This window comes from Bactrocera dorsalis, unplaced genomic scaffold, assembly GCF_023373825.1.
Source record: "Bactrocera dorsalis isolate Fly_Bdor unplaced genomic scaffold, ASM2337382v1 BdCtg039, whole genome shotgun sequence".
In the NCBI taxonomy this organism is placed as follows: Eukaryota; Metazoa; Arthropoda; class Insecta; order Diptera; family Tephritidae; genus Bactrocera; species Bactrocera dorsalis.
Genome location: NW_026038090.1, coordinates 79,411 through 100,000, shown reverse-complemented (window position 1 = coordinate 100,000; position 20,590 = coordinate 79,411). Strand labels below are relative to the sequence as shown.

The following is a 20,590-nucleotide window of genomic DNA, read 5'->3' as shown; positions in this document are numbered from 1 at the left end:
GATGTGCGCTTTAGAAAAATGCTGGTTTTCTTTATGCAGCGCACGCAACGTGTGATGGAACTCAATGCGGGCAAAATATTCCCCATAACGCTGGGCAGCTTTCTTAATGTGAGTTCGTTGTTAAACCATAAATATTTCGTTAATTGATTGAGTATTTAAAGCAGATCGCAAAATTCTCTTTCTCATTGTACACGCTGATCAAGAAAATGGGCATTAGAGAGCGATTGGGACTGGAGTAGAGCCGTGCAAAGTATTAACTGTTGTATGTATAATTTTAAATACAACAAATAGAAATACTTTTATTTATATTAATATTATTATAATTCGATATTTCGTCTTTCGCTGTGGAGAACGGTTGCAAGGGGTTTACAATTTTTCAGGCCACTTTAGCATTTAAAACCAGAACATTCATTACAGATTTAAGCTAGATTTTCAAAGCCTCACGATATATATTGCCAAACAGTGTTAACCATTAATAAAAGCAAAGTATAGCCTTTTTAACCCTTTTTGCAAACAGCAAGCAAAATAAGGATGTCCGTCCCGTGTTAAAATGGTGTAAAAATTGTGACCATGTTTAGTGAAGAGCAGAAGGCAAGTTGGTAATAAATAATGTAAAAAAAAAAACATTTTAGAGAAAAAACGATTTTTTTGGTTTATACTATAAAATAAAATAATTTTAGTGGATTCTAATCAGCAGACAATTTTGAGCAACAAATGATTTTTTTAAGTTAAGCAAAAAGAATTTTAGGTGTTAAAACTAAAATAATATGTATAATATAAAAATATAATATGTAATATAAAATATAAAAATATTTCACTCCCACGCCAACACATGGCTTTTAATACGTTCCAATTCAACTCAATCCTTAAACATAATAAACAAAACATGTGCAACAACAATAGCTTACCTGTCATTGCATTCACCTTCACCAAGCTGTCACAGCGACATTGTCCTTGATTGCTTTTCTTGCATTTATTCTTAATTTTTACATTTAATAATTGCATATTTAAAAACACTGCACATTCTTTCACTATATTTAACTTATAAATAAGAATATTACAACTTCAAATCAACACATTGACACTTCGTTTATATACTTGCACACTTAAACTCGCCAAAGCGTGGCCAGCACATCACTTTCCCCACACTTGCACTTTTATTAAAAAACCATTAACACTAAACTTTACACGTTATTTACATTTTTTAAAACCATTATTATTATTATTATCACATTATATACTCGTAAATATAAGAAATCCTCGAAAAGTTAAACGCGCACTTGACCGCCACTACACGAATGAATTATGAAAGCGTAACTGTCAACTGGCTAGCACAGGGTGGTCTCAGACAGCGTTCACAATGATGATTTCAAATTGCTTAAACGTTACTTTTTAAAATTTGTTGATCAATTTTACTTTTTAAAAAACATTTTGAGATTACAGTTATGATATTGCAGAATTAATTGTAAACAATTTCAGTTAATGATGCCAATCTTTTTTGAAGGTAACTAATATTGTTTGGAATGAAAGTTATTCGCATGAGCGTTAATTCAAAAAATATTTCAATTGCCAATTTTAGCAAATAACACAAATTTAAAAATATTACTAAGTTTAATAATTTGTATATATAAAAAGAGCGTGTCATTGTAATATATGTATAATTAAATGGCAAATAAAAAAATGTGGGAGTTTGGAGAAGCCCGAAAATCAAACGAAAACTAACGGTATAGAAAACCTGAAGAGCATAAACCTTATATAATTTGAATTAGCAGTTAGTGACTGTGCTTTCAGCAAATAAAAGACGTTTTTTTCCTTTTTAATTGTACTTATTATTTAATAATTATACTTAAGATTTAAAGTTTTAAATTAAGAATCTGTTATTAGAAGTATGTGCAATTTTTTGTTTAATATATTGTTTACGTTTTAAAACGTATTGTGCTTCGCAACCAAACAACAAAAAAAAAAATAATTAAAAAATAAAGTTTCACTTTCGACGGTTTCGACGGTTTCTAGTTTGAAAAAGGGAGATTCATATTTCTTAGACTAACGCAATACATTGTTAGTATTTAACTAACTTATTGTATTTTTGCAAACGGGTTTGTCAAACATACAGTCGTCAACGCTGTGTAACACTATTTTCTAAATGCTAAGCTCAACACTGGAATATTGCTTTGATAAAGCTCTTGCAGTTTATTTGAACGTTTTCGTGCAATTCAGCTTTGAAGTGCGTAAAACCGGACAATTTGACATTATAACGGTGTCGGTTAATCGATTAAGTGTTTTAGTCTTGCCGATTCTATTTTTTACCCTACTTAACAACGTAATCTAATTCTTTGTATTTTTTATTATTGAGGCTTTTATGATAGATACGTTTTTTTATAAAAATTGAATTGATTTGGTTTCTGCTTACTTTAACATACTTACAACTACCTAATTACTAACATATAAATATTTTCAAAATAAATTAACCTGATTTCCAATCAAAAAATAATTTTAAAAATATTATACTAACGATTTTGTGCAGCTTTGTCAATCAATTATAGAGATTCGAATGCAAAATTAAAAGCCAAAGTCGGTTTAGCTTTGGTCACATATCGGAAAATTTATATAAAAATATATATACTTGCATTACTTTTTACATTATGTGTATAGGTATTGACTAAAATCTAGCATCTAGCAGAATATTATTGCACAGCACTAAAACATTTATGCTTACTTAAAAAAAAAATGTAATAAAAAATAAATTACATACACTGACCCCAAGAAAAACATAAATTTGATTTATAGGCATTTCCTCGTTCCACTTACGCTCACAGCCGCCCCTGCTGCGCCTGCTCGTAGAGCGGCAGCTTGACGGTTTCCACCTTGTCGACCACCTTGAACGATGGAAAGAGTCCCGCTTGTTTTGTGCGCGTATTCTGCCCCTTGGAATAGCCGTCCCAGTGGTTGCCAGCGACGCCTACCAGATCGCCTGGCTTCATATGGATCTCAAATTGATTGCGCGCTGCATGACCGATCACCACTTGTCGATTGTGCGAATTCTGCCCGCCATAGTAGTAGATATCGTCCAGCGATTTGAAACGGTGCGCCGCATTCGGATATAGTGTCTGCATAATTTCGTAGGCCATGCGGCATACTTGCGAGCTAAATGTGCAGACGAGATAATCGGAGAGTGATAGCAGATGTATGTCGAGTATGATGCCGTTGAGCGCGGTGTCGGTGTAGCGCGTGGAGACGGCGGCCATACGCGCCACCTCGGGATCGCCGATGATCTCGTATTGTGGATATTTGTTGCGCGCCTCCTCGATGACACGTGCGTCATCAGAAGCAAGGAAAATGCGGCGCGGCACTATGGTACCATTAATTTCCAAAGTGAGGAAGTAGTCCTCGACGTGTGTCATATACTCCTCTATGCGATGGAAGGCGGCTTCTGTGCCGACTTTGTCAGTGCGTCGCACATGAACGCTAAACAAAAGTTTTATTATTAATGCAGAAAAATTAAATATAAGGCATAGATAGACCTACCCCACAATAGGCTTCTTGAAGCCCAATTTCGCACGACCCGTTTCTAGGAACTCCAATGTGCCTTTTTGCGGGCGCAACAAGTACTTCAAGAACTGTCCTATCCACCAGACAATCGGATCGCCATGCAAGCGTCTGAGCCGCGGTGCCAAGTCCTCAGGTATGGCTAACGGCAGAAACGGTGGACGCGGCATCAGCGAGTCAATGATGGGTAGCACCAGCACAGGCATGTCGTGACGTCCTGGCCAATTACTCGCATGCGCAGCATCTGCGTCCAAGCAGGTCTCCGATACCGGCAGAAAAACCTCTTCCCATCCACCTTTGTGGTAACGCCATCCGCGCGACTTCAATATCATGGTACGCTCTGTCGCATAGGCAACAATGAAACAGTAAACAACATGATGCAGCTGACAGCCATAACCACAGCCCTGCACAAATAGAATATTTCAGTTGACAAAAACAAAGCAGTGTTCCAAAGCACAGCTCTTACCTTGTTGAGTTTGCATACCAGCTTACGCGCATTCGCACAGTCTTTCGGATTCTGCAAGTAGTGTAGACGCCGCTGCATTAAATCACTCAAATCTCGCGCCTCCTGCCGGCGCCACGCCTCATAACCATCCACTTGTCGCAGGCGATCTATATCATTCAGCAACGAGCGCTTATGTTCAGCGCCCAGCTGTAACACTTGATTGATGTCCTGCGTTAGTTCGGCCTGCGTTGGCGTGGCGCGCTTGCGCAACTTGCCCAATTCACTGCTGAAGTAGTTCCAAATTTCGCCGACATTCGATTCGATGCGTCGACGCAGCAGCTCATATTCTAAGCTGGGCTCATGGACGCCGCCTGCAGCACTCTGAGCAATTGCATTGGGTACCGGCATACCGCCGAAAGTTTCCGCACCGCTATCTCCATCACCGGCGCCCATGAAATCTGCCAATGCATCCTGGTTTTGTACGTTTATGGAATTTTGTAAATTAAATTCGAGCTTTTCGATGAGGCGCTGTGCTGATTGCTTATCGATCTGGTCGCTAAGCAAGGAGTAAGAAGAAAAATAAAAGCTCTTAACAGTTATGTATTAATCTTAGTAAACATAGCATTTGCGCGAGCACACATGCCCATTTTAGTATTACATTCAAAGGCATCACGGGGGCATTGCAGCTCAATTAGCTGACTATTCAAAGCGTTTATAAATCGCTGTACATCTACCCCCGCAATTACCGTTACGCAGCACTGCATTAATCAGCGCCTTTTACATGGCGCAACAAAACTTTGATCGCATGTAATCTCTCGCACACAACCGACCCACAATTGCGAAGACCGCTTACGCCGCCATAATGACAACCGAGCCACCATAAGCGCGGCATAGGGCGGACGCCTCTCGGTATTGTGCTATTCAAACGGAAGAGCAAGCAATCGTGTGCGACACGCAGCTGAAGAGGGAGCTGCAGGGTACTTAATCCCCAAACAATTGGCGCGTGTGCAGCTGGAGTGCAAGAATGAAAATGCATTGAATTTGTTTGTTGTGTATAACAACAATGCAGCCCGGTTCACACGACGACATATGTGGTCTTCTTTGTCTATAAAAGCGCGATTCTTAGAAAGTTTCCAATTACTTAGGATTCGGCACTCTGATCGTGCGAAAAGCTCTAGAGATTTTAAAAAATTTCAATGAGCTTCAAATATACAATAGACGATATGGCTTTTAAAAACAAGCTAGCTTAAGCGAGATATGAAAAAAAGAAGATGGGATGGCCGATGGCCGAATCAAGGCTTGAGAACAAGGATTTCTTGGGTGGCAAAAAAGGCACTACATAGCTCGAATTCGCCTTTAATGCTTGTCTCAGATCCTTATTCTATTTTACTCACCTCGAAAGCTTCTCGATCATCTGACGCAGCTCCTCATTACGTTGCTTTGAGTATTCGAGCAGCTGTAACGCCTGATTAATGCGTTTCGCTGTTATCGTATCTGTGTCCGCATTCGGCTGCGTATTGAGTTTATTGACGAAGACGTAAACGAGCAGCGCCCAGGTGAGTACGAAGATGACGAGGGCACGTATCCATGAATTTGATGTAGGACCGAAAAATTGACGCAACAAGGACATTTGATTGGAATTATTGTAAATAGTTTTTTGTTAAAAGAAAAACGTCTGTTGTTGATGCTGTGATTTAGAGTTTGATGTCAGCTAGAAAATATTTGTAGGACTCGTACATATGTATGTAGATGATATGTACGTTTCTTAATTGGATATAGAGGTGTCGGGAAAGATTGGGAACCGCACTAACAATAACTGATCCATGCGTCGCTGTAGTCCTTCAAATCCATGGAGAGGGAGCAGATGTTTCGAACTAATTATGAGCGAAATAAAAATTTTATATCAATAAGCATATCTAATATCTTCCAAATAGTGTTTGAACGATAACGAAAAATTGATAGATATTTATTAAGCTTTTCTTAAAAGGTTTGGCAAATTGATAAACGGAACCCTGGCTAAGAGAATTTCATCTGCTGGATTCAATCTACAGAAATATATATGTTTGTACATATCTTATGAATAGACGGCTATTAGAATTAATATTGTCGATTAAGGAGGATCTAATCACGGCCAGTAATATCCAGAATGAAGTCTAGTTTCGAAGAGATCAAATATTTTTACTCTAAGGATAGGCGTTGAATCGTAATCCTTAACACATTTAAAGGTCGTCATCAAAAGGGAGGTCTCTCATCCGAGGCTGTTTTCTTCTTTTCCTTGGTAGTGTTTTTTACGTGGCGGGTCCCAAACCCAGCGCACAACCCTGTGGAGGGGATGTTTCACCCTCTTACTTTAGCTCACCTTCAAACGGATGTTTTCTAGCTACACAGACCGGAAGTCGTGAGCTGCTTGAACCATACATATGTATGTAAACAAAAAATCGTTTCCCAAATGAATGGCAATCAGAGAACTTTCCTATCTTGCGTGAACTTCTACACTTGGCTCCATCCTCCAGAAGAAGAAGAAGATGGATAGGTGGTTGACTATAAGGACGTCATTCACCGGGAGAGAGGCGATTAAGCTGTTATTGGTTGTCTGCGTATGGAGTTTATGGAATGTTTTGTTTCACACACGTGTTACAGGAAAAGGCCTGTTTGATGTTCCTGGGAGACGCTTCCACTTTCGGCGATTTAATCCTGTTTGTTGGGACGATAGTTTTTGCTTTCTCACTTATCGGTTAATTTAACAGCAAATTAATTTTACTTCCAGTCACGTTGTTATCTGCGAATGTGGGCAACTCACCCATTAATTTAATGAAAGTGCGTAGTGATGAAATATTAAGGGAATTCGCAGAAATGAACATACATATGTATGTATGTATGAATGTCATAAAACAGTCGAGCATACATTCTTCTTTAATCACATTTTACCGCAATTTATGAATTATAACAATCACACACAAATAGCACGCCTAAATCCACAACTGACCCCACGTCATTACTCCACATTGCTCTATATGTTTGTATATACTATGTATGTGCATATGTATGTATGTATGTATGCACATTTACACATAGTACTGATTTCGTTTGAGCTTAGTAGGTAGAACTTAATAACAGCACATTAGAGTGTCAGCGGATTTCTTCACACACACACACACACAAACATATAATACTGATTACTCTTCATTTTTTTTTATTTTTGTGACTTATTTCCACTGCTAATTCCTCGGCAGCAAATCAACTGTAACGCGACAGTGATTAACTTGATAAGGCTCCAAACACACTTCTAATGATTTTAGAATATTTTTATGTAATTTTAACTTTTTTGATTATCGTACGCCCACAATTACTGCCACAATCAAATTTTTATCTTAAGCATACCAGATTTTTGTTGAAACTGCACACAATGAATTTATTTATTTATGCCGCGCATCATTAAACTAGCAAGCGAGTGAGATTCTCCTAGATAAATGTAGTATTTTCAATCAAAAAAAAGTTGTAAATAAAAAACACGCAGCTGGCGCTCAAAGCGAAATCACTCAAAAAGGTGCAGAGCGCGAGTGAGCGCAGACAGCAGCGCTCTGTTGTAAGCGCCGAATGCCTTTTATTTATTATTTGTTGTTGTGGGCGCTTCTTGACAGCCGCTGGTGGAAGGTGAGCAGATGTGCTAGCTTTGTGAAGCGCTCGTACGGTTGGATGTGCGACGCCCGCAAAACGCTACAGGAGGTGAGCGCTGATGTAGAAGTGGGGGCGCAGCGCAGGCCGTAACGCAAAGTAAATTTCTTTTCACAAATCACCAATGAAAAGCAAAGCAAAGTTTCGATTTTCTCTCGCATTCGATTTTTTTACAACTACCAAACGCTCACACAAAATATTTTCCAATTTCAATGTGTTAAATTTTAGCTATTCTATTCTTTAGCACTGATTCAATGTAATTAACACCATGCGCGATTTGCTTTTGAAGCGAGTTGCTTACATTGATTTCCAGTTTAATTTGCGTATTGCTTATTTGAATGGTTCTAGTGTAAAAACTTTGCTGCAGCAACAAATTTTAATAGCAGAAGTCAATAAATATTCCCTCTACGGCAGACGAGTTGCGCACTCATTGAAGACACATTCTCACTTGAGCGACCCGCTTTATTCACTGAATGGTTACTCGCCGCAATAGCATGCATTTAGTGACTGGACGAGCGACATTTGCCTTTACTAACACGATTTCACTCAATCGAAGAGTTACCAAGCGGCAGCGCCAACAAATTTCCGAAAAACTGCCGCTTTGTTGGAGATTTTTTGGGTATTTCGTGAGGTGACCAGTTGCTTTTGAAGAAAACTGATGAGATTTGGATTTACCGACAACTATTTCAACAAATATGAACATATTTCTTATGAATGCTATCAAGGCTATCAAGAAGGCACAGAGGTGGTTAGAGTCACGCGGAGACTCATTGAATGCGGGACTTATTCATATGTATGTAGTATGTCGTGGTCTATTCTGGATAAAGAGGAGTCTAACCTGATACAGCATCCGGGTGGCAGTTTCACAAGGGGCACTCTAGATTCGAAAAGCAGCTCGAGCCACTCCATTCCCACAATAGACGGTTTTGCGTTACCGTAATTGACGGGAAGTAGTAGATACCAGTCAATATCTTTGAGCGTACAAATGTATGTATCTGGTGAAATGTCGGGTTATACTCTAATCAACACCCAGAAAGATTAGAACCCTTGAAGAGGTTCAACAACTACTTCATAACTTTCCCGCTTCCTAGTTGGCTAGTTCCAATGCGGTCACACATGCGTACAACCATAAACCTTTGGACCGACTTGCCAACAATATTTTCCTTATGATCTTTAGTTAAATATAACAGTTGCAACAATTTGCAACTATTTGCTTAACGCACCTGTCGTTCTTATAGTACTTTTGAACACGGTCATTGTGGATGCGGTCCGCTTGCTAAGACCGGATATATGTACCTAGATATTGAACATCTGCGAATTGGCATTACATTTTATACCATTTACATACACATAACACATGTACATGAGCGTATGTATTGCGGTTTCGTTCCGGTATTTTAGCGCTGCTTACAGAGCCGTCGCTTCCAGCACGTTCCGCCAGCAAACAGGGTCACTCATTAGAAATTTAGATTGTATGAACATACATTTGCATACATACATTTGGGCCTATATCTGTAGAAGCAGATACACGCACCAGTTTACAGTAGCGCATTTTTCAAATCACACATTGTGCCTGTTTCCGCATGCGATAACAACAAAAACAAAATAAATCGCAAATGCCGGGGGTTGTTTAGTTTTTGCCGTCTGCCATTCTACCTTATCCGGTATACATTGTTATTTTCGTTTAATCGTTCACATCTAAATTTATTGCTATTTCGCATTATCCTCATCTCTGCCATACATCTGCGTTCTCCCTTTGCATTGTTATTCCATCCATTTGTGTACATAATATTCATGTATTTAATGCCGAAGGGGCACAAAAGCAAAATGTAAACAACAACAAAGTGCAGCGTTGCCGGATACGTGCGAGCGACAAGCGTAGAAAAGCGGATGGATTGCTGTATGGCAACAACAATGCTGCTGCTTGCTACCTGCCACCAATGGCTTTTGTTTCGTTCATCCAGAGAACATCAAGCAGCGGTGCAGCTGCCCTGTTGGTGGTGGCCTTTTGCCGGCTTCACGGCACATACACACACGCATGTAAACACGTTCGCTTGTGTTTGTTTAGATTTTATTTGCTTGCATCGGTCATAAGCCGACGAGTGTCGTGTTTGGCCATTTTGAAAGTGGTTACACTGTTCAATATGCATGTATAGATTTTCAAATGAATGCTTACGCATGTGTACATTTTTTATATGTATGTATGAGATATTTGAGCTCATTTTTATTTGGCTGGATTTATGAACTTTCGACACACTGTGCTTTAGCGGAAGTTCGCTAATGCATTGCTGCTCAAAAAGCGTTAAATTCACAACCACGCTAGGTGACTTATTTTACATATCCATGTATGTATGCGTGTATTTTTGACAAAATTAATACAACGAGCAGTTAGAACAGCGAGTGATCACAAAAGCTTAGGATTTTTACAAAATTAACAAAAGCAGCTGGGTATTATTTAAAATTCATATTTAAATAGAATACATTACCAAATTGTAATGGAAACTGGTTGCGCCATTTTGATGTAAGCAATACGTTTCATATATGTATGTATGTACAAATGTATGCATTTAAGCAAGTAAGTTAAATGCTAAATTAAGTAATATTTTATGACTATCTAGCTTTTTTTCAACTAAAAACCTTAAGATTCTATTATTTGACAATCAGTTGCAGCTTTGGAAATCCAACAATTATATTTCTGATCTCAAGAGCTTCTTAAACATATAAAAACATGCTCCTTTGGCTAGCTGCGTAAGTCGGCTTATGGACTGTGTAATTACCAGAATCTAGATTATATAGGCACATCACAAGTGGTATTTAACGCTTAGCAAATATTAATGTGAAATAGTCAAATATATTGCCATTACCCACCGGCAGAAGTCTAGTCTTGCCAATTTGGCCCAGCGACCTGTTACACATACATACATTCAAGCGAGTTCCCATATCCGTCTTAAAAATGAAAACTAATACCTTTATTTTAAATGTGTGTTTATTACTTGTTAATATTACTTTTTATAATCATTTTTTTTTTTTCTTTATATACCGTTGTTGTCGCTATTTCTTTGCAATTACATTATTTTTCTGTGCACGCCTCCTCAACACCGTGCACCAAAATCCGCTCGTCTGCGGCTGGAGTGTTACACTTTCCTTTTCAAGGTATATTCCCAACTTATATTGTTAAATAGAAGCCAGGTTTTATTGTATAATACTACAATATTTATGCTGCGCTTTGATTTTTTTACTACAAAATTGTTATTACCTAAGTATATTTATGCTTTTCAATTTATTTTATGCTTGAATATCTCATTTTTTTCTTTTCCTCTATATTTTGTTTATAAATGTTTCTTATTTATATTACAACTAAATGTCATTATGTGTACCTAAAATTATTTACCGATTTCTTGTATATGGTTTTTGCTTGCTCTCTATAAGTTGTAAATGCGCTATTGTAAAAATTTTCGATTTGTATTTTATATTTTGCTTTCTATTTAAGGTAGTAGTGGAATTTGTTGATCACTTTGCGTATTTGTCTATTATTTTTTTAATATTCTTTCATTTGCTTAAATAGAAAAGAATGTTGGCGATAGAAATGTTTGTTATACATGTACATACATACATACTTATGTATACATATGTATATGCGCCTTTTAGATCCAACTGAAAATATTGAGCTGAATCTTTTTAGCGCTTGCCGAAGTTTAAATAAATTTGAAAAACTTTTAATCAAATATATTTACCCGCCTAACTTAAAAAAAATCGATGTGGAAAATAGAACCAATTCATGTTGTTTTTATCACTGTTTATTATGTAGTAAATTTTTTTGCAGGTGTGTGCTTGAATTTGTTGGTAGAATGTATATTTGTTTGCATGTATTTATGTATGTATGTGAGTGGTTTGGTGTGTTGTATTGTAATTTTGCTTTAAAGTATGTAGTATAGATTACGTTACTAATTAATTAAAAATAACTTGCATTACTTACTGTATTTTTATTATTTTAATAATTATAATTTCGTGTTATGCTTTTGCAATGCTTTATCTCAATAATTGTATTGTTACACTTTTGCATTTACTCACATTTCCTCCCAACTTTCATTATATCAGTATTCTTTTAGTAAATATGTATATGCACGTACACATTTGCATATTTTTTTACATTTAGCGTAAACTAATAAACATGTACGTAATGTTTTTTGCTAATTCTTTAATTAAAGTATTGTTTTGAAGTGTTCTCTTTTGTGGTAAAAATGCAGAAATAAATACGCTTTAATGATAAACTATGTAAAAAATATTATTAAACTAAAGTAATTTTTTTTTTTTTTGCTTTCAACAAAGTGTTAATTTTGAAGCTTTTCTTATTTATTGATAAATAGCTGTTAATAAAAAATAAAAATAAAATTACTTGTGTATGAAGGGTAAATTAAAAACGGCAATGAAATGCAAATTTTACAGCTGCTCGAAACGGAAAGCATGCTAGCGAGTGCAAGTTAACTCTGGGCGCTGTATAGTTTCAAGGCATTTGTTGTTGCTGCATAATAGCATTTCTTCTGTGATAACTGCAAGTCGAGTTTTCGTTAATTCGGCCTGCAGGCGTCAATAACGATTTTTATGTCAAATATTTTTTGGCATATTTAAACGCTTGATAAACGCATTTCTTTTGCTTTTTTCGCTCGCCTATTTCTAGCTTACACTTCAGTGTGTGTTATTAAGATGTTAACCGTAAAAATTTTACTTAAAATTATAGAATTAATGTGATCCTGCATTGCTGCACGCGCTGTTTCGCCCATATTTCTAAATAGCGGCACGTTGTAGTGTTATTATTGTTAGGTATGTGTCTTTTCACCTGCTCACAAGCCAGCGCGTTCGCTCCTTATATACTATATTTTTAATTATGCCCTAATTAAACCGCTTTATCCCTCTAGCCCGTTCTCAAACTTTGCTCTGCGTCTTCTACCTAATCACTTCTTATCTTTTTCGGTTCTGATTGACTGTTGGCTTCATCCGCTGTAAAAACACCGTCAACATCGCTTGCGCCTTCACATTGCAGTGCACGCTTTTGCGATACGACACCGGCAGCGCTGCTAAGCGTGGAATCGTTGTTAGAATCGCTGGCGTTGGCGTTTGTGTAATTTGTTGAATCGTTCAAATTGCCACCAAATAGCGGAGTTATCGATTTGTGGCTCTGTTCGATGTGGCGGCTGTTGCTGTTGCTGCTGTCGTCCTCAGCATCGACATCGTCCTCGCTTGCCTCTTCGTTGCCTGTTGACCGTAGGCAACTGCTATTCTCCCCATCACTACCGGCTGCTCCCAAAGACACTAAAGTACCGTTACCATTACCATTGCTATTACCAACTAACGCATCGATAACAGCTTTCTGCCTGCAGTTGTTGCTGTTGTCACCGACAACATGTGCAATGCCTACAACATCGCTATTACTATTTGTATTCGCATTTATGCTACTGTTGCTATTATTAAGTTTAAGTTTAGCCTTTTCGGGTGCCTCCAAGTTGCTCTCTGAATCGGATGCGAGCGGTGTGCCCACTTCGCCGTCGTCGGTTGAGGTTGTTGCTGTGGTCTGAGTTGTATTCTCATCAATGATGGGTTCTTGTGAGGTGGAGTCGTTCGAAACAAAGTTTGAGTCGCCATCCTGCAGGGCAGTCGGCACTGTCGCAATCGGTGCTGGATTAACGTGTTCATTGTCAGCTAAAATAACATATTAAATCAATACATTTGGAGAAAAATAGAAAACCGGATTTTTATACACACCTGCACCTAAACTCTCCTCATCTCCATCATTGGTATCCTCTCCTACAAGCACTTTATCTGTCTGTGCTGCTGTCTTAACTGTGCTACCATTGGTATTTGCACCTACGCCAGCTCCTGGTCCTGGCATTTCATCCAAAAGTTCCGGACTCAAGTCATTGGCTACATAATGTGCCCAGAGTGCCAATTCCACACGATGGGGAGACCAATGTGGTGTTTCTCCGCCAGCCTCTGTATTTAAGCGTGCAACAGTAGTCTGGATGTGTTGCACAAAGTTGAGGTACTCCTTGGTGGTATAATCGATACCCTCGATTTCTGCAGTTCGAATAAAATGATTATAAAATAATGAATGCTTTTTACGTTAATAAGCAAATGATTGAGTAAATATTTTCTTGGCCTTAATTATATCACATACCTACATACGTGTACATATATAACGAGTATAGCATTATTACCAACCTGGAATGGCCATTAGGCACTCGTCTGCCATAAATGGAGCTGAATCGGGAGCAGCAGCCGCCAACAGCGCGGAAGCCATAGTCGTGCCGACACCTTTAAGATTTGATAGCGCCGTTATGGCCTGTTCTAAATTAGGCAGTTTTCGGAAAGCTTTCTTTGTCTCCTGCATAACAGCACGAGGTGTGTTTACCTTGACCAGGTACGAAAGTTGTGGATAAAATTTACCACGAGACTGTTTCCATTTCATGGTCTGTACCAATTCATCATAGACCATATGCGCATCCTTCCCTCGTGCTTTTATTAACTTTGGCAATTCATTTTGATACCATTCATCCAAACGAATAAGTTCTTGAGGCTTTTTGCAGCGTTTCTCTGCCTTTAGTTTCAGCACTTGTGGATAAAGTTTAAAACAGTATTCGAATTGATGCGTTGTCCCGTTCTCGAAGAACGACGCAGTGTCCTTGTTGCTTGTCATATTGAGGACAGCTGTGTTTATGATGACGATCACGCTGACAACTTTAAATATACTCTCTGATAAATATATGTGGCCGTTGCTATTTCTGTTGCTGGCAGATGGATCGATCGATGGCAATGCTGGTTAGCGAAACAGTGGTTGCACTGGTGGTTGCTTGTTGCTAGTGTTTGTACCACTCGCAACTGTGGTAGTGATGATAATGACAATGGTATTTGTGGTGGTGGTGGATGAGTCGTAATGGCTGTGTGGAAGATAAAACGTATGTTCGTTATTTTATACAATTGAATAGGCACTGACCAATCCTAAATTAATCAACTTGCACATTTTATTGCGATAATTGAGTACAAACGTTTGTAAATCGTTTAATTTATAGTTTTTTAGTAACTCTCACATTTATTTTCCTTTTGTATTTATAAGCGAATCTTTTCACTGCTTTGTTTTGTACCATGGATTTTATTTGCTGAAAAATCTTGTCCTGGCCACAATATTACAAAATCATTTTTACTTTTAAGAAACAATGCGCGGAACAAATTTTTAATACTTTCTTCACACTAAATCACAACTATTAGTTTACTTTAAAATTACACAGCTACTTTCTTAAATACAATTCTGCACTCACCTCAATTCAAAATACGTCAATAGTGACTCCTTTGCGCCTGAAAAACTATACTTTATCTTCGAAATCACCTCCTTTACGCCACTGACAGTAAAAATTATTTTCAATTCACTTTCAAGTTTCGCAGTCTACGCGAGCGACGAATAAAAATCGACAGAATTCTTTCTCTCGTTTTATCGTCATTTCCTTTTTGTGGTTCACTTCGTTTCGTTGTGCTTCGCTTTGCTTTTATTTCAGCGACAACAGCGCCTTCACACTGTTCACTCTGGGGTATGTGCGCCTGTGTGCTGCTTGCCGTACTCGGGTAGTCGTTGCCGTTGCTGTGCGAATGCGATTTGAGGTTTACCTAACTAGTCGCCGTCGAAAACGTTGCTGCCTGACCGATGATTTTTCAGTTTGCGTTCACTTGCCTGCTTGTTTGCCTTCTGCTATGAATGATCATGCCACCTCGACGATAACTATGACCCTCCAAAAAGTTGCGCACATGTGTGAATCCTCCGCCATATTATAGAATAATTAATATATGCTGTATACAGGGTTGCAGAAGAAGAAAAAAGTTGTAACTTGGCCGCCCTGAGCATTCGAAGCCTGGGATCTAACGTCCCCAATTGCCTTTTCAGTTCCCATTCCAAACTATCTTTGGAGGTGGGTACTTCTTGCCCGATCTCTTATGTTACTAAGCATGTTGACAGGAATGTGATCCTAAAAATATTTGACCTCCTTTCGCAAAGCTATTTCAGAAAATTATACTGTGGACTGCTTTTGAACGCAAAAGTTTTTTCAAAAATTACTTGTCAGTTGTGTATTGGAAATATTCGAACCACATTATGGGTATTATGTTTGGAGTCACATGGCAACTACACCAATGTGTTTGTTGTTGCATTCACCAGGTTTTCGCTTTACTTATTTCATTATACGACGCTTGGTAGCGCGTCCATTTGTACCAAATTCGTCGGTAATCGCTTGCACTGCAGAAATCGGCTTCACACGCCGACCGTTCGCCGCACAAAATTCGCAGCTATCTTGATTCAGGGTTGCAAGGCGACGTTCAAACATTCCACAAACAAATGGGAACGGCTAGTGAACTGTGCTCCGCACAGTGACCGTTTCGACCTTTTTCTTGCTCAATTTTTTTTTAACAATTTCGAAATGAAAATTTCCTAGATTTGAGCCCAATTAAGGCAAAATTGTTAAACTGTTCACAAATATACATTTTCATTAAAGTATATATAACAGAACAGTGTGTATAATTGCTAAACTTTACATGTAACTTTGTAGGTATTCACTCATATGCGCATACACAAACGGCAAGAAAATGCAATAATTTTAATCGGGTATTGCCAGCGACAGCGAAAATCGAAACAGCGCATGGAAAAAACCCGCACGACCCTCAGTGAGACCGAAGTGGTTGGCTGTGTTCGTGCGACAGGCCATAATACAACCGTGTGTTGTTACAAAAACAACAACACACAGTGTGTGCGAAAATGGAAGACTGTAGAGTGGCAGCGACAACTACAACGACACCATATGCGCTTGCCTTTTGTCAGCAGCTGTGCGTTTTCTCAGCTCATTCACACACACTCGCCTAGTGTTGTTGCTTTGCGGCGACTTTGCGCTTCGGTTGAAAAACTCGATGTATGTCGATAAGCGACGACTGTGTGCGGCATTAATGGCCAACAAAACAACTACATACACACAGGCGCAATGACAGGGAGCGATGAATAGGCGACAACGTTCGTTAATGAATGCTTGCTAAGCTGGTTGCCGACTCATCGCTGGTTCTGGTTACATTGCCGTTTCTGCTGCGACCGCCTATGCCGATGCAAGCATTGTGTATTGTTGCTACGTTGTTGAATGCACAAAAGCGATGTTGTAAATTGTCGCTTGTTTCGAATTTCCTTTGAATAATCGTTGCTCTGCCTTTCTCATTTTTGAATTTCACATCGCTGACGCTGTTGTTGTTGTTTTGTTGCACATTGTAGGTTGTGTGTGTTTGTGAAGTGGAAGGTGTGTATGTATGTGAGCAGTCATAAGTTATTTTTTGCCTTTTACTTTGGAACAAGCAATGAAAGGCAAGCAAAAAGGCAGTAAAATAAGAAACGCATTGTAAACGAAGATAAATGACGAAGGGACAACAAAAGGAAAAGGTGATAAATAATGGACGATTGCGGATACGGAATGAAATAACGCGAAAATGAACGAGGTAGTGTAAAAAGGAATATGAGCACACATACACTTAAATATGAATTTGGGAGATATATGTATAACAGATACTAAGGCCATAGAAAAATATATTTTTTTCTAAGGAAATTGAGAGAAAGGATAAACACAAATACTATACTATATTTCCCAAGAAACCGTAAAACAGCAAATATCTTGTCTTATCACTTATGAATATAAGTACGTAAATGTACATACATATTTATGTAAGAATATACATACATACATATAAACATAGTTGTTTTAAAGCAATCAAATAGGTTTGCTGATTTTTGAAGTAACTAAAACGAATTATTTCCGAAAGTACTCAAGCATATGACATTTTGCTTATTTATTGTTAGCTGTGCAAATTGTAGCGGTAATGATAGCTGCTCTCTCTTTAGCGCACATGGCGTACTTCCGGTAGATAGTATATGTGTATTGTGGTTTTGTGCTGTATATAGGAATTTTTACGTGAGTCCAAAAGGCCCACCAGAAAGCAAACTGTTAGTTATTCCATATTTTATAACAAATTGGTGACTTTGAATTGCTAATTCAAAAATGTTCAAATCGACTTTATTCTGGGGAACTTAACCTTCACGTTGTCAACAAGTTAACTCAACACAGTGAATTTACTTCCGGACACATACTGCAAAAGTCGAATATATGTACATACATTTGTATGTATATAGGAAAAAAGGGTATAAAGTTCGAAAAGATGTGTTGAAAGCCACGTTTAAAAAGTCGTGCTTATTTTTATTGCTCAGTCCTTCATTTCCATGTACATTTTGTAGGTGTAGTTGAGTATTTCCATTTTGAATGCTGTTCGTCGGTGCTGTGGCACTTTGTCGAAAAATTCTTGTATAACAGCCAGAAACGGATCGGCGGACTGTTTGTAGGTGTTTACAAAATTCAAATAATTCTCCACGAGTGTGCGAAAAGTTTCATCCAAGTTAGCATATCGCTGTGCATCAGCGCCCAAAGCAACACTGGCATCCTTTAAGGCGGTGGATCTGGGAGTTTCAAGCTGTTTTTCCCTTTTGTCGCTGGGGTTCTTCAATTTCGGCTGATGTGTCAGTTGCGTGTTGAGCAATGGTGCGGATTGAGAACTAAAAGTTTAACTTGGTTGTGAACACACAAACGAAAAGAAACTCAAAATAATAAAACAAACTATTTCACCCTTTTGGTGTCATGCCGGCCGTGAGAAAAAATAGTTGTTCAAAAAATAGCCATTCCTTCTTTGTATGCACATTACCGCCCGTTTTACTTCTTGCGCTCAATTCAATTACAAAACGATCTCTTAAAGACTTCCAGCGCTTGCGACAGGCCTCCACTGATTGAGAAGAAGAAAAACTAATAAATATTGGTAGGAGCGGATGTTAATGAATGAAATTTGCACCAGATTCGCCGACATTATTTGATACACAGCTCCAGCAGATATCCTTCTTTCGCTTATTTTTATAGTCCGGATTGTATTTATTCCAAAGACATTCGTTTTGCTGAATTTCTCTAATTAATTTTTCCTCCAACATTTTTTTCTGTTTTTTTAATTAAAATTTTCGTTGCAACACATAATTTGTCTTATGGATGTTTGATAATACTTCTAAAATACAAGACAAGTGTTCGAATATGTACATATGGAATAATTTTAATAAAATCTTCTGAAGTATATTTATAAAACCAAGAACTGATATGATTGACATATAAAATAAATATAGGCAATAAATAGCATTTATATCAGTTGTGATACCATGGACTTGCAATTTTTGAAACCATTTTAACATCGACTTTAATTCGAAGAAATGTGCATTTGGTTTGCTTGGTGTAGTTGATGTGTTGTTATCTGCAAAAAATTAAATTCTTAATAAAAATTTTAACTTTAAGTAAATTTAATGCTTTATTAAACACTCGCATATACATTTATGAATAATGAATTTACCTTGTTATGGTTAGAATGTGTTATGTTGTGGTGCATTATTTACTCTTGAAGAGCATTTCATAGCTCATGCCTTTGATTTTAACTGTTTACTAGTAGATATATGTAGTAGATTGCAAATAATTAGTTACAGCCCTACGAGCAGAATTAATGGTTTTAAACAAATGGTTACATAAACATGTCTATTACAAAAATACAAAACAGTAGGCGCGTTAACAGCTTTTATAGAAATGCGAAAGCAATTGACGCCAACGAATTAGCCACATTTGAGAAGGAGTAGTTTTGATTTACAATTTATTTATTGCATGTATGTAGTATATAGGTTTGTTTTGACTTTTGTTGGTAATGTTTTGTATGAATTATTTTGTTTAAGGATGCTCGTGTGGTTTATGATGACCGCAAGCAGCAAAAATGCACATTTAAACTCAATTGGTATCTAAATCTTCCAGTCGTACCGGGTGGGTATATGGTATAATAGATTTCTTTTCTACATCTCGCGAGAGTGCCTTTCTCATATCTAATTTAAAAATTCATAGATTAAAAAATTATTTAAATATCTACATATATATGAAGCTTTATAAACACGTTTAAACCTACCATAAGCATCTTCGTCGTGATCGCCAGCGTAGTAATCAAGTATAGTACGATAAATTATATATCCCAAATTTTGGTACATGTTGATTGCTACTTGATTACTCTTGCGCACAAAAAGATCAACGAAATAAGCACGTTTTCTAAAAAATGTAAAAGTTTGTAGAGTAAATACATATAAGTGGTACAGAAATATGCATACTTTTCGGAGACATCTTCCAGGAAATTCATAAGTAAAGCAGCTAAGCCTAAACGTCTGTAGTCCGGTGAAACGGTCAAAGCAGTTACATGACCGTGCCAATTTTCCATATGACCTTCAACCTTGCCCATAACTGTAGTTACAAACAAAATATATGTGTATCGACGATATCACTCGTTTCAAAGCATTGTACTTACTGTAACCCATAATTTGGCCACTAGGGGATTCAGCTAACTGGAAGTATTCAGGCCATCTAGCCAAGTATTGTGTATAAAACGAAAGTCCGTAAGTTTCGGTTAGTGGGTCGAAGTTACTGCGAAGGATCAAAAATCACATTTATTGAACAACATAATTTCGTTTGTTAAAATAAGCCGGACTGAATCACAAACGGTTACGATGAAAAGCAAACAACGTTTACTACTTACACATTATTGAATTTGAAGAGGTCATCGCAGGTGAATGGGCGTAATGTAGTCATTTTTCAAATAAAAACTGTAAATATTTATATTGAAAACTAATCGTAATTTAAGTTTTTGTGCAAAGGTAAATTTGCACGTTCAACACAAAAACAGCTGTTCGCTGAAGCGAAGTTGAAGTATTATAGTTGAAACTAGAGAGAGCGCTGAAAATCAGTTGTTTAAAGTGACAGAGAGCTCTGAGAACAGTGTTGCAGTTTCCCCCTCTACACATTT

At 37.6% G+C, this 20,590-nt stretch overlaps 3 protein-coding genes across 9 annotated transcripts; all 3 read right to left on the bottom strand.

Moving 5' to 3' along the window:
- Positions 1 to 2,077: 2,077 nt before the first annotated feature.
- Positions 2,078 to 8,147, bottom strand: LOC105230398 (alpha-(1,6)-fucosyltransferase). 5 transcript variants are annotated; one of them, XM_011211140.4, is made up of 5 exons: positions 7,968 to 8,147; positions 5,386 to 5,865; positions 4,013 to 4,547; positions 3,526 to 3,950; positions 2,078 to 3,465 (listed from the first exon to the last, which is right to left on the bottom strand). In XM_011211140.4, exons 2-5 carry the CDS (start codon positions 5,619 to 5,621, stop codon positions 2,811 to 2,813), a joined length of 1,851 nt encoding a protein of 616 aa, XP_011209442.2. In that variant the 5' UTR covers positions 5,622 to 5,865; positions 7,968 to 8,147; the 3' UTR covers positions 2,078 to 2,810. The 5 variants fall into 5 exon arrangements, with proteins under 5 accessions (XP_011209442.2, XP_019847412.2, XP_011209444.2 ...); XM_019991853.3 differs by lacking the exon at positions 7,968 to 8,147 and adding an exon at positions 7,858 to 7,876; XM_011211142.4 differs by lacking the exon at positions 7,968 to 8,147 and adding an exon at positions 7,313 to 7,836.
- Positions 8,148 to 11,447: 3,300 nt separating this feature from the next.
- On the bottom strand, positions 11,448 to 16,485 carry LOC105230399 (dentin sialophosphoprotein). 2 transcript variants are annotated; one of them, XM_011211147.4, is made up of 4 exons: positions 14,977 to 16,485; positions 13,883 to 14,598; positions 13,427 to 13,738; positions 11,448 to 13,363 (listed from the first exon to the last, which is right to left on the bottom strand). In XM_011211147.4, the coding sequence occupies exons 2-4, from the start codon at positions 14,355 to 14,357 to the stop codon at positions 12,615 to 12,617; spliced, it is 1,536 nt and encodes a 511-aa protein (XP_011209449.2). In that variant the 5' UTR covers positions 14,358 to 14,598; positions 14,977 to 16,485; the 3' UTR covers positions 11,448 to 12,614. The 2 variants fall into 2 exon arrangements, with proteins under 2 accessions (XP_011209449.2, XP_029407907.2); XM_029552047.2 differs by lacking the exon at positions 14,977 to 16,485 and adding an exon at positions 14,749 to 14,917.
- Positions 16,486 to 18,794: 2,309 nt separating this feature from the next.
- Positions 18,795 to 20,515, bottom strand: LOC105230401 (N-alpha-acetyltransferase 20). Of its 2 annotated transcripts, none has more exons than XM_011211149.4 (6): positions 20,324 to 20,515; positions 20,096 to 20,211; positions 19,902 to 20,031; positions 19,706 to 19,842; positions 19,564 to 19,625; positions 18,795 to 19,015 (listed from the first exon to the last, which is right to left on the bottom strand). In XM_011211149.4, exons 1-6 carry the CDS (start codon positions 20,374 to 20,376, stop codon positions 18,962 to 18,964), a joined length of 552 nt encoding a protein of 183 aa, XP_011209451.1. In that variant the 5' UTR covers positions 20,377 to 20,515; the 3' UTR covers positions 18,795 to 18,961. The 2 variants fall into 2 exon arrangements, with proteins under 2 accessions (XP_011209451.1, XP_019847386.1); XM_019991827.3 differs by having other exon boundaries at positions 19,112 to 19,625; positions 20,324 to 20,512.
- Positions 20,516 to 20,590: the final 75 nt, after the last annotated feature.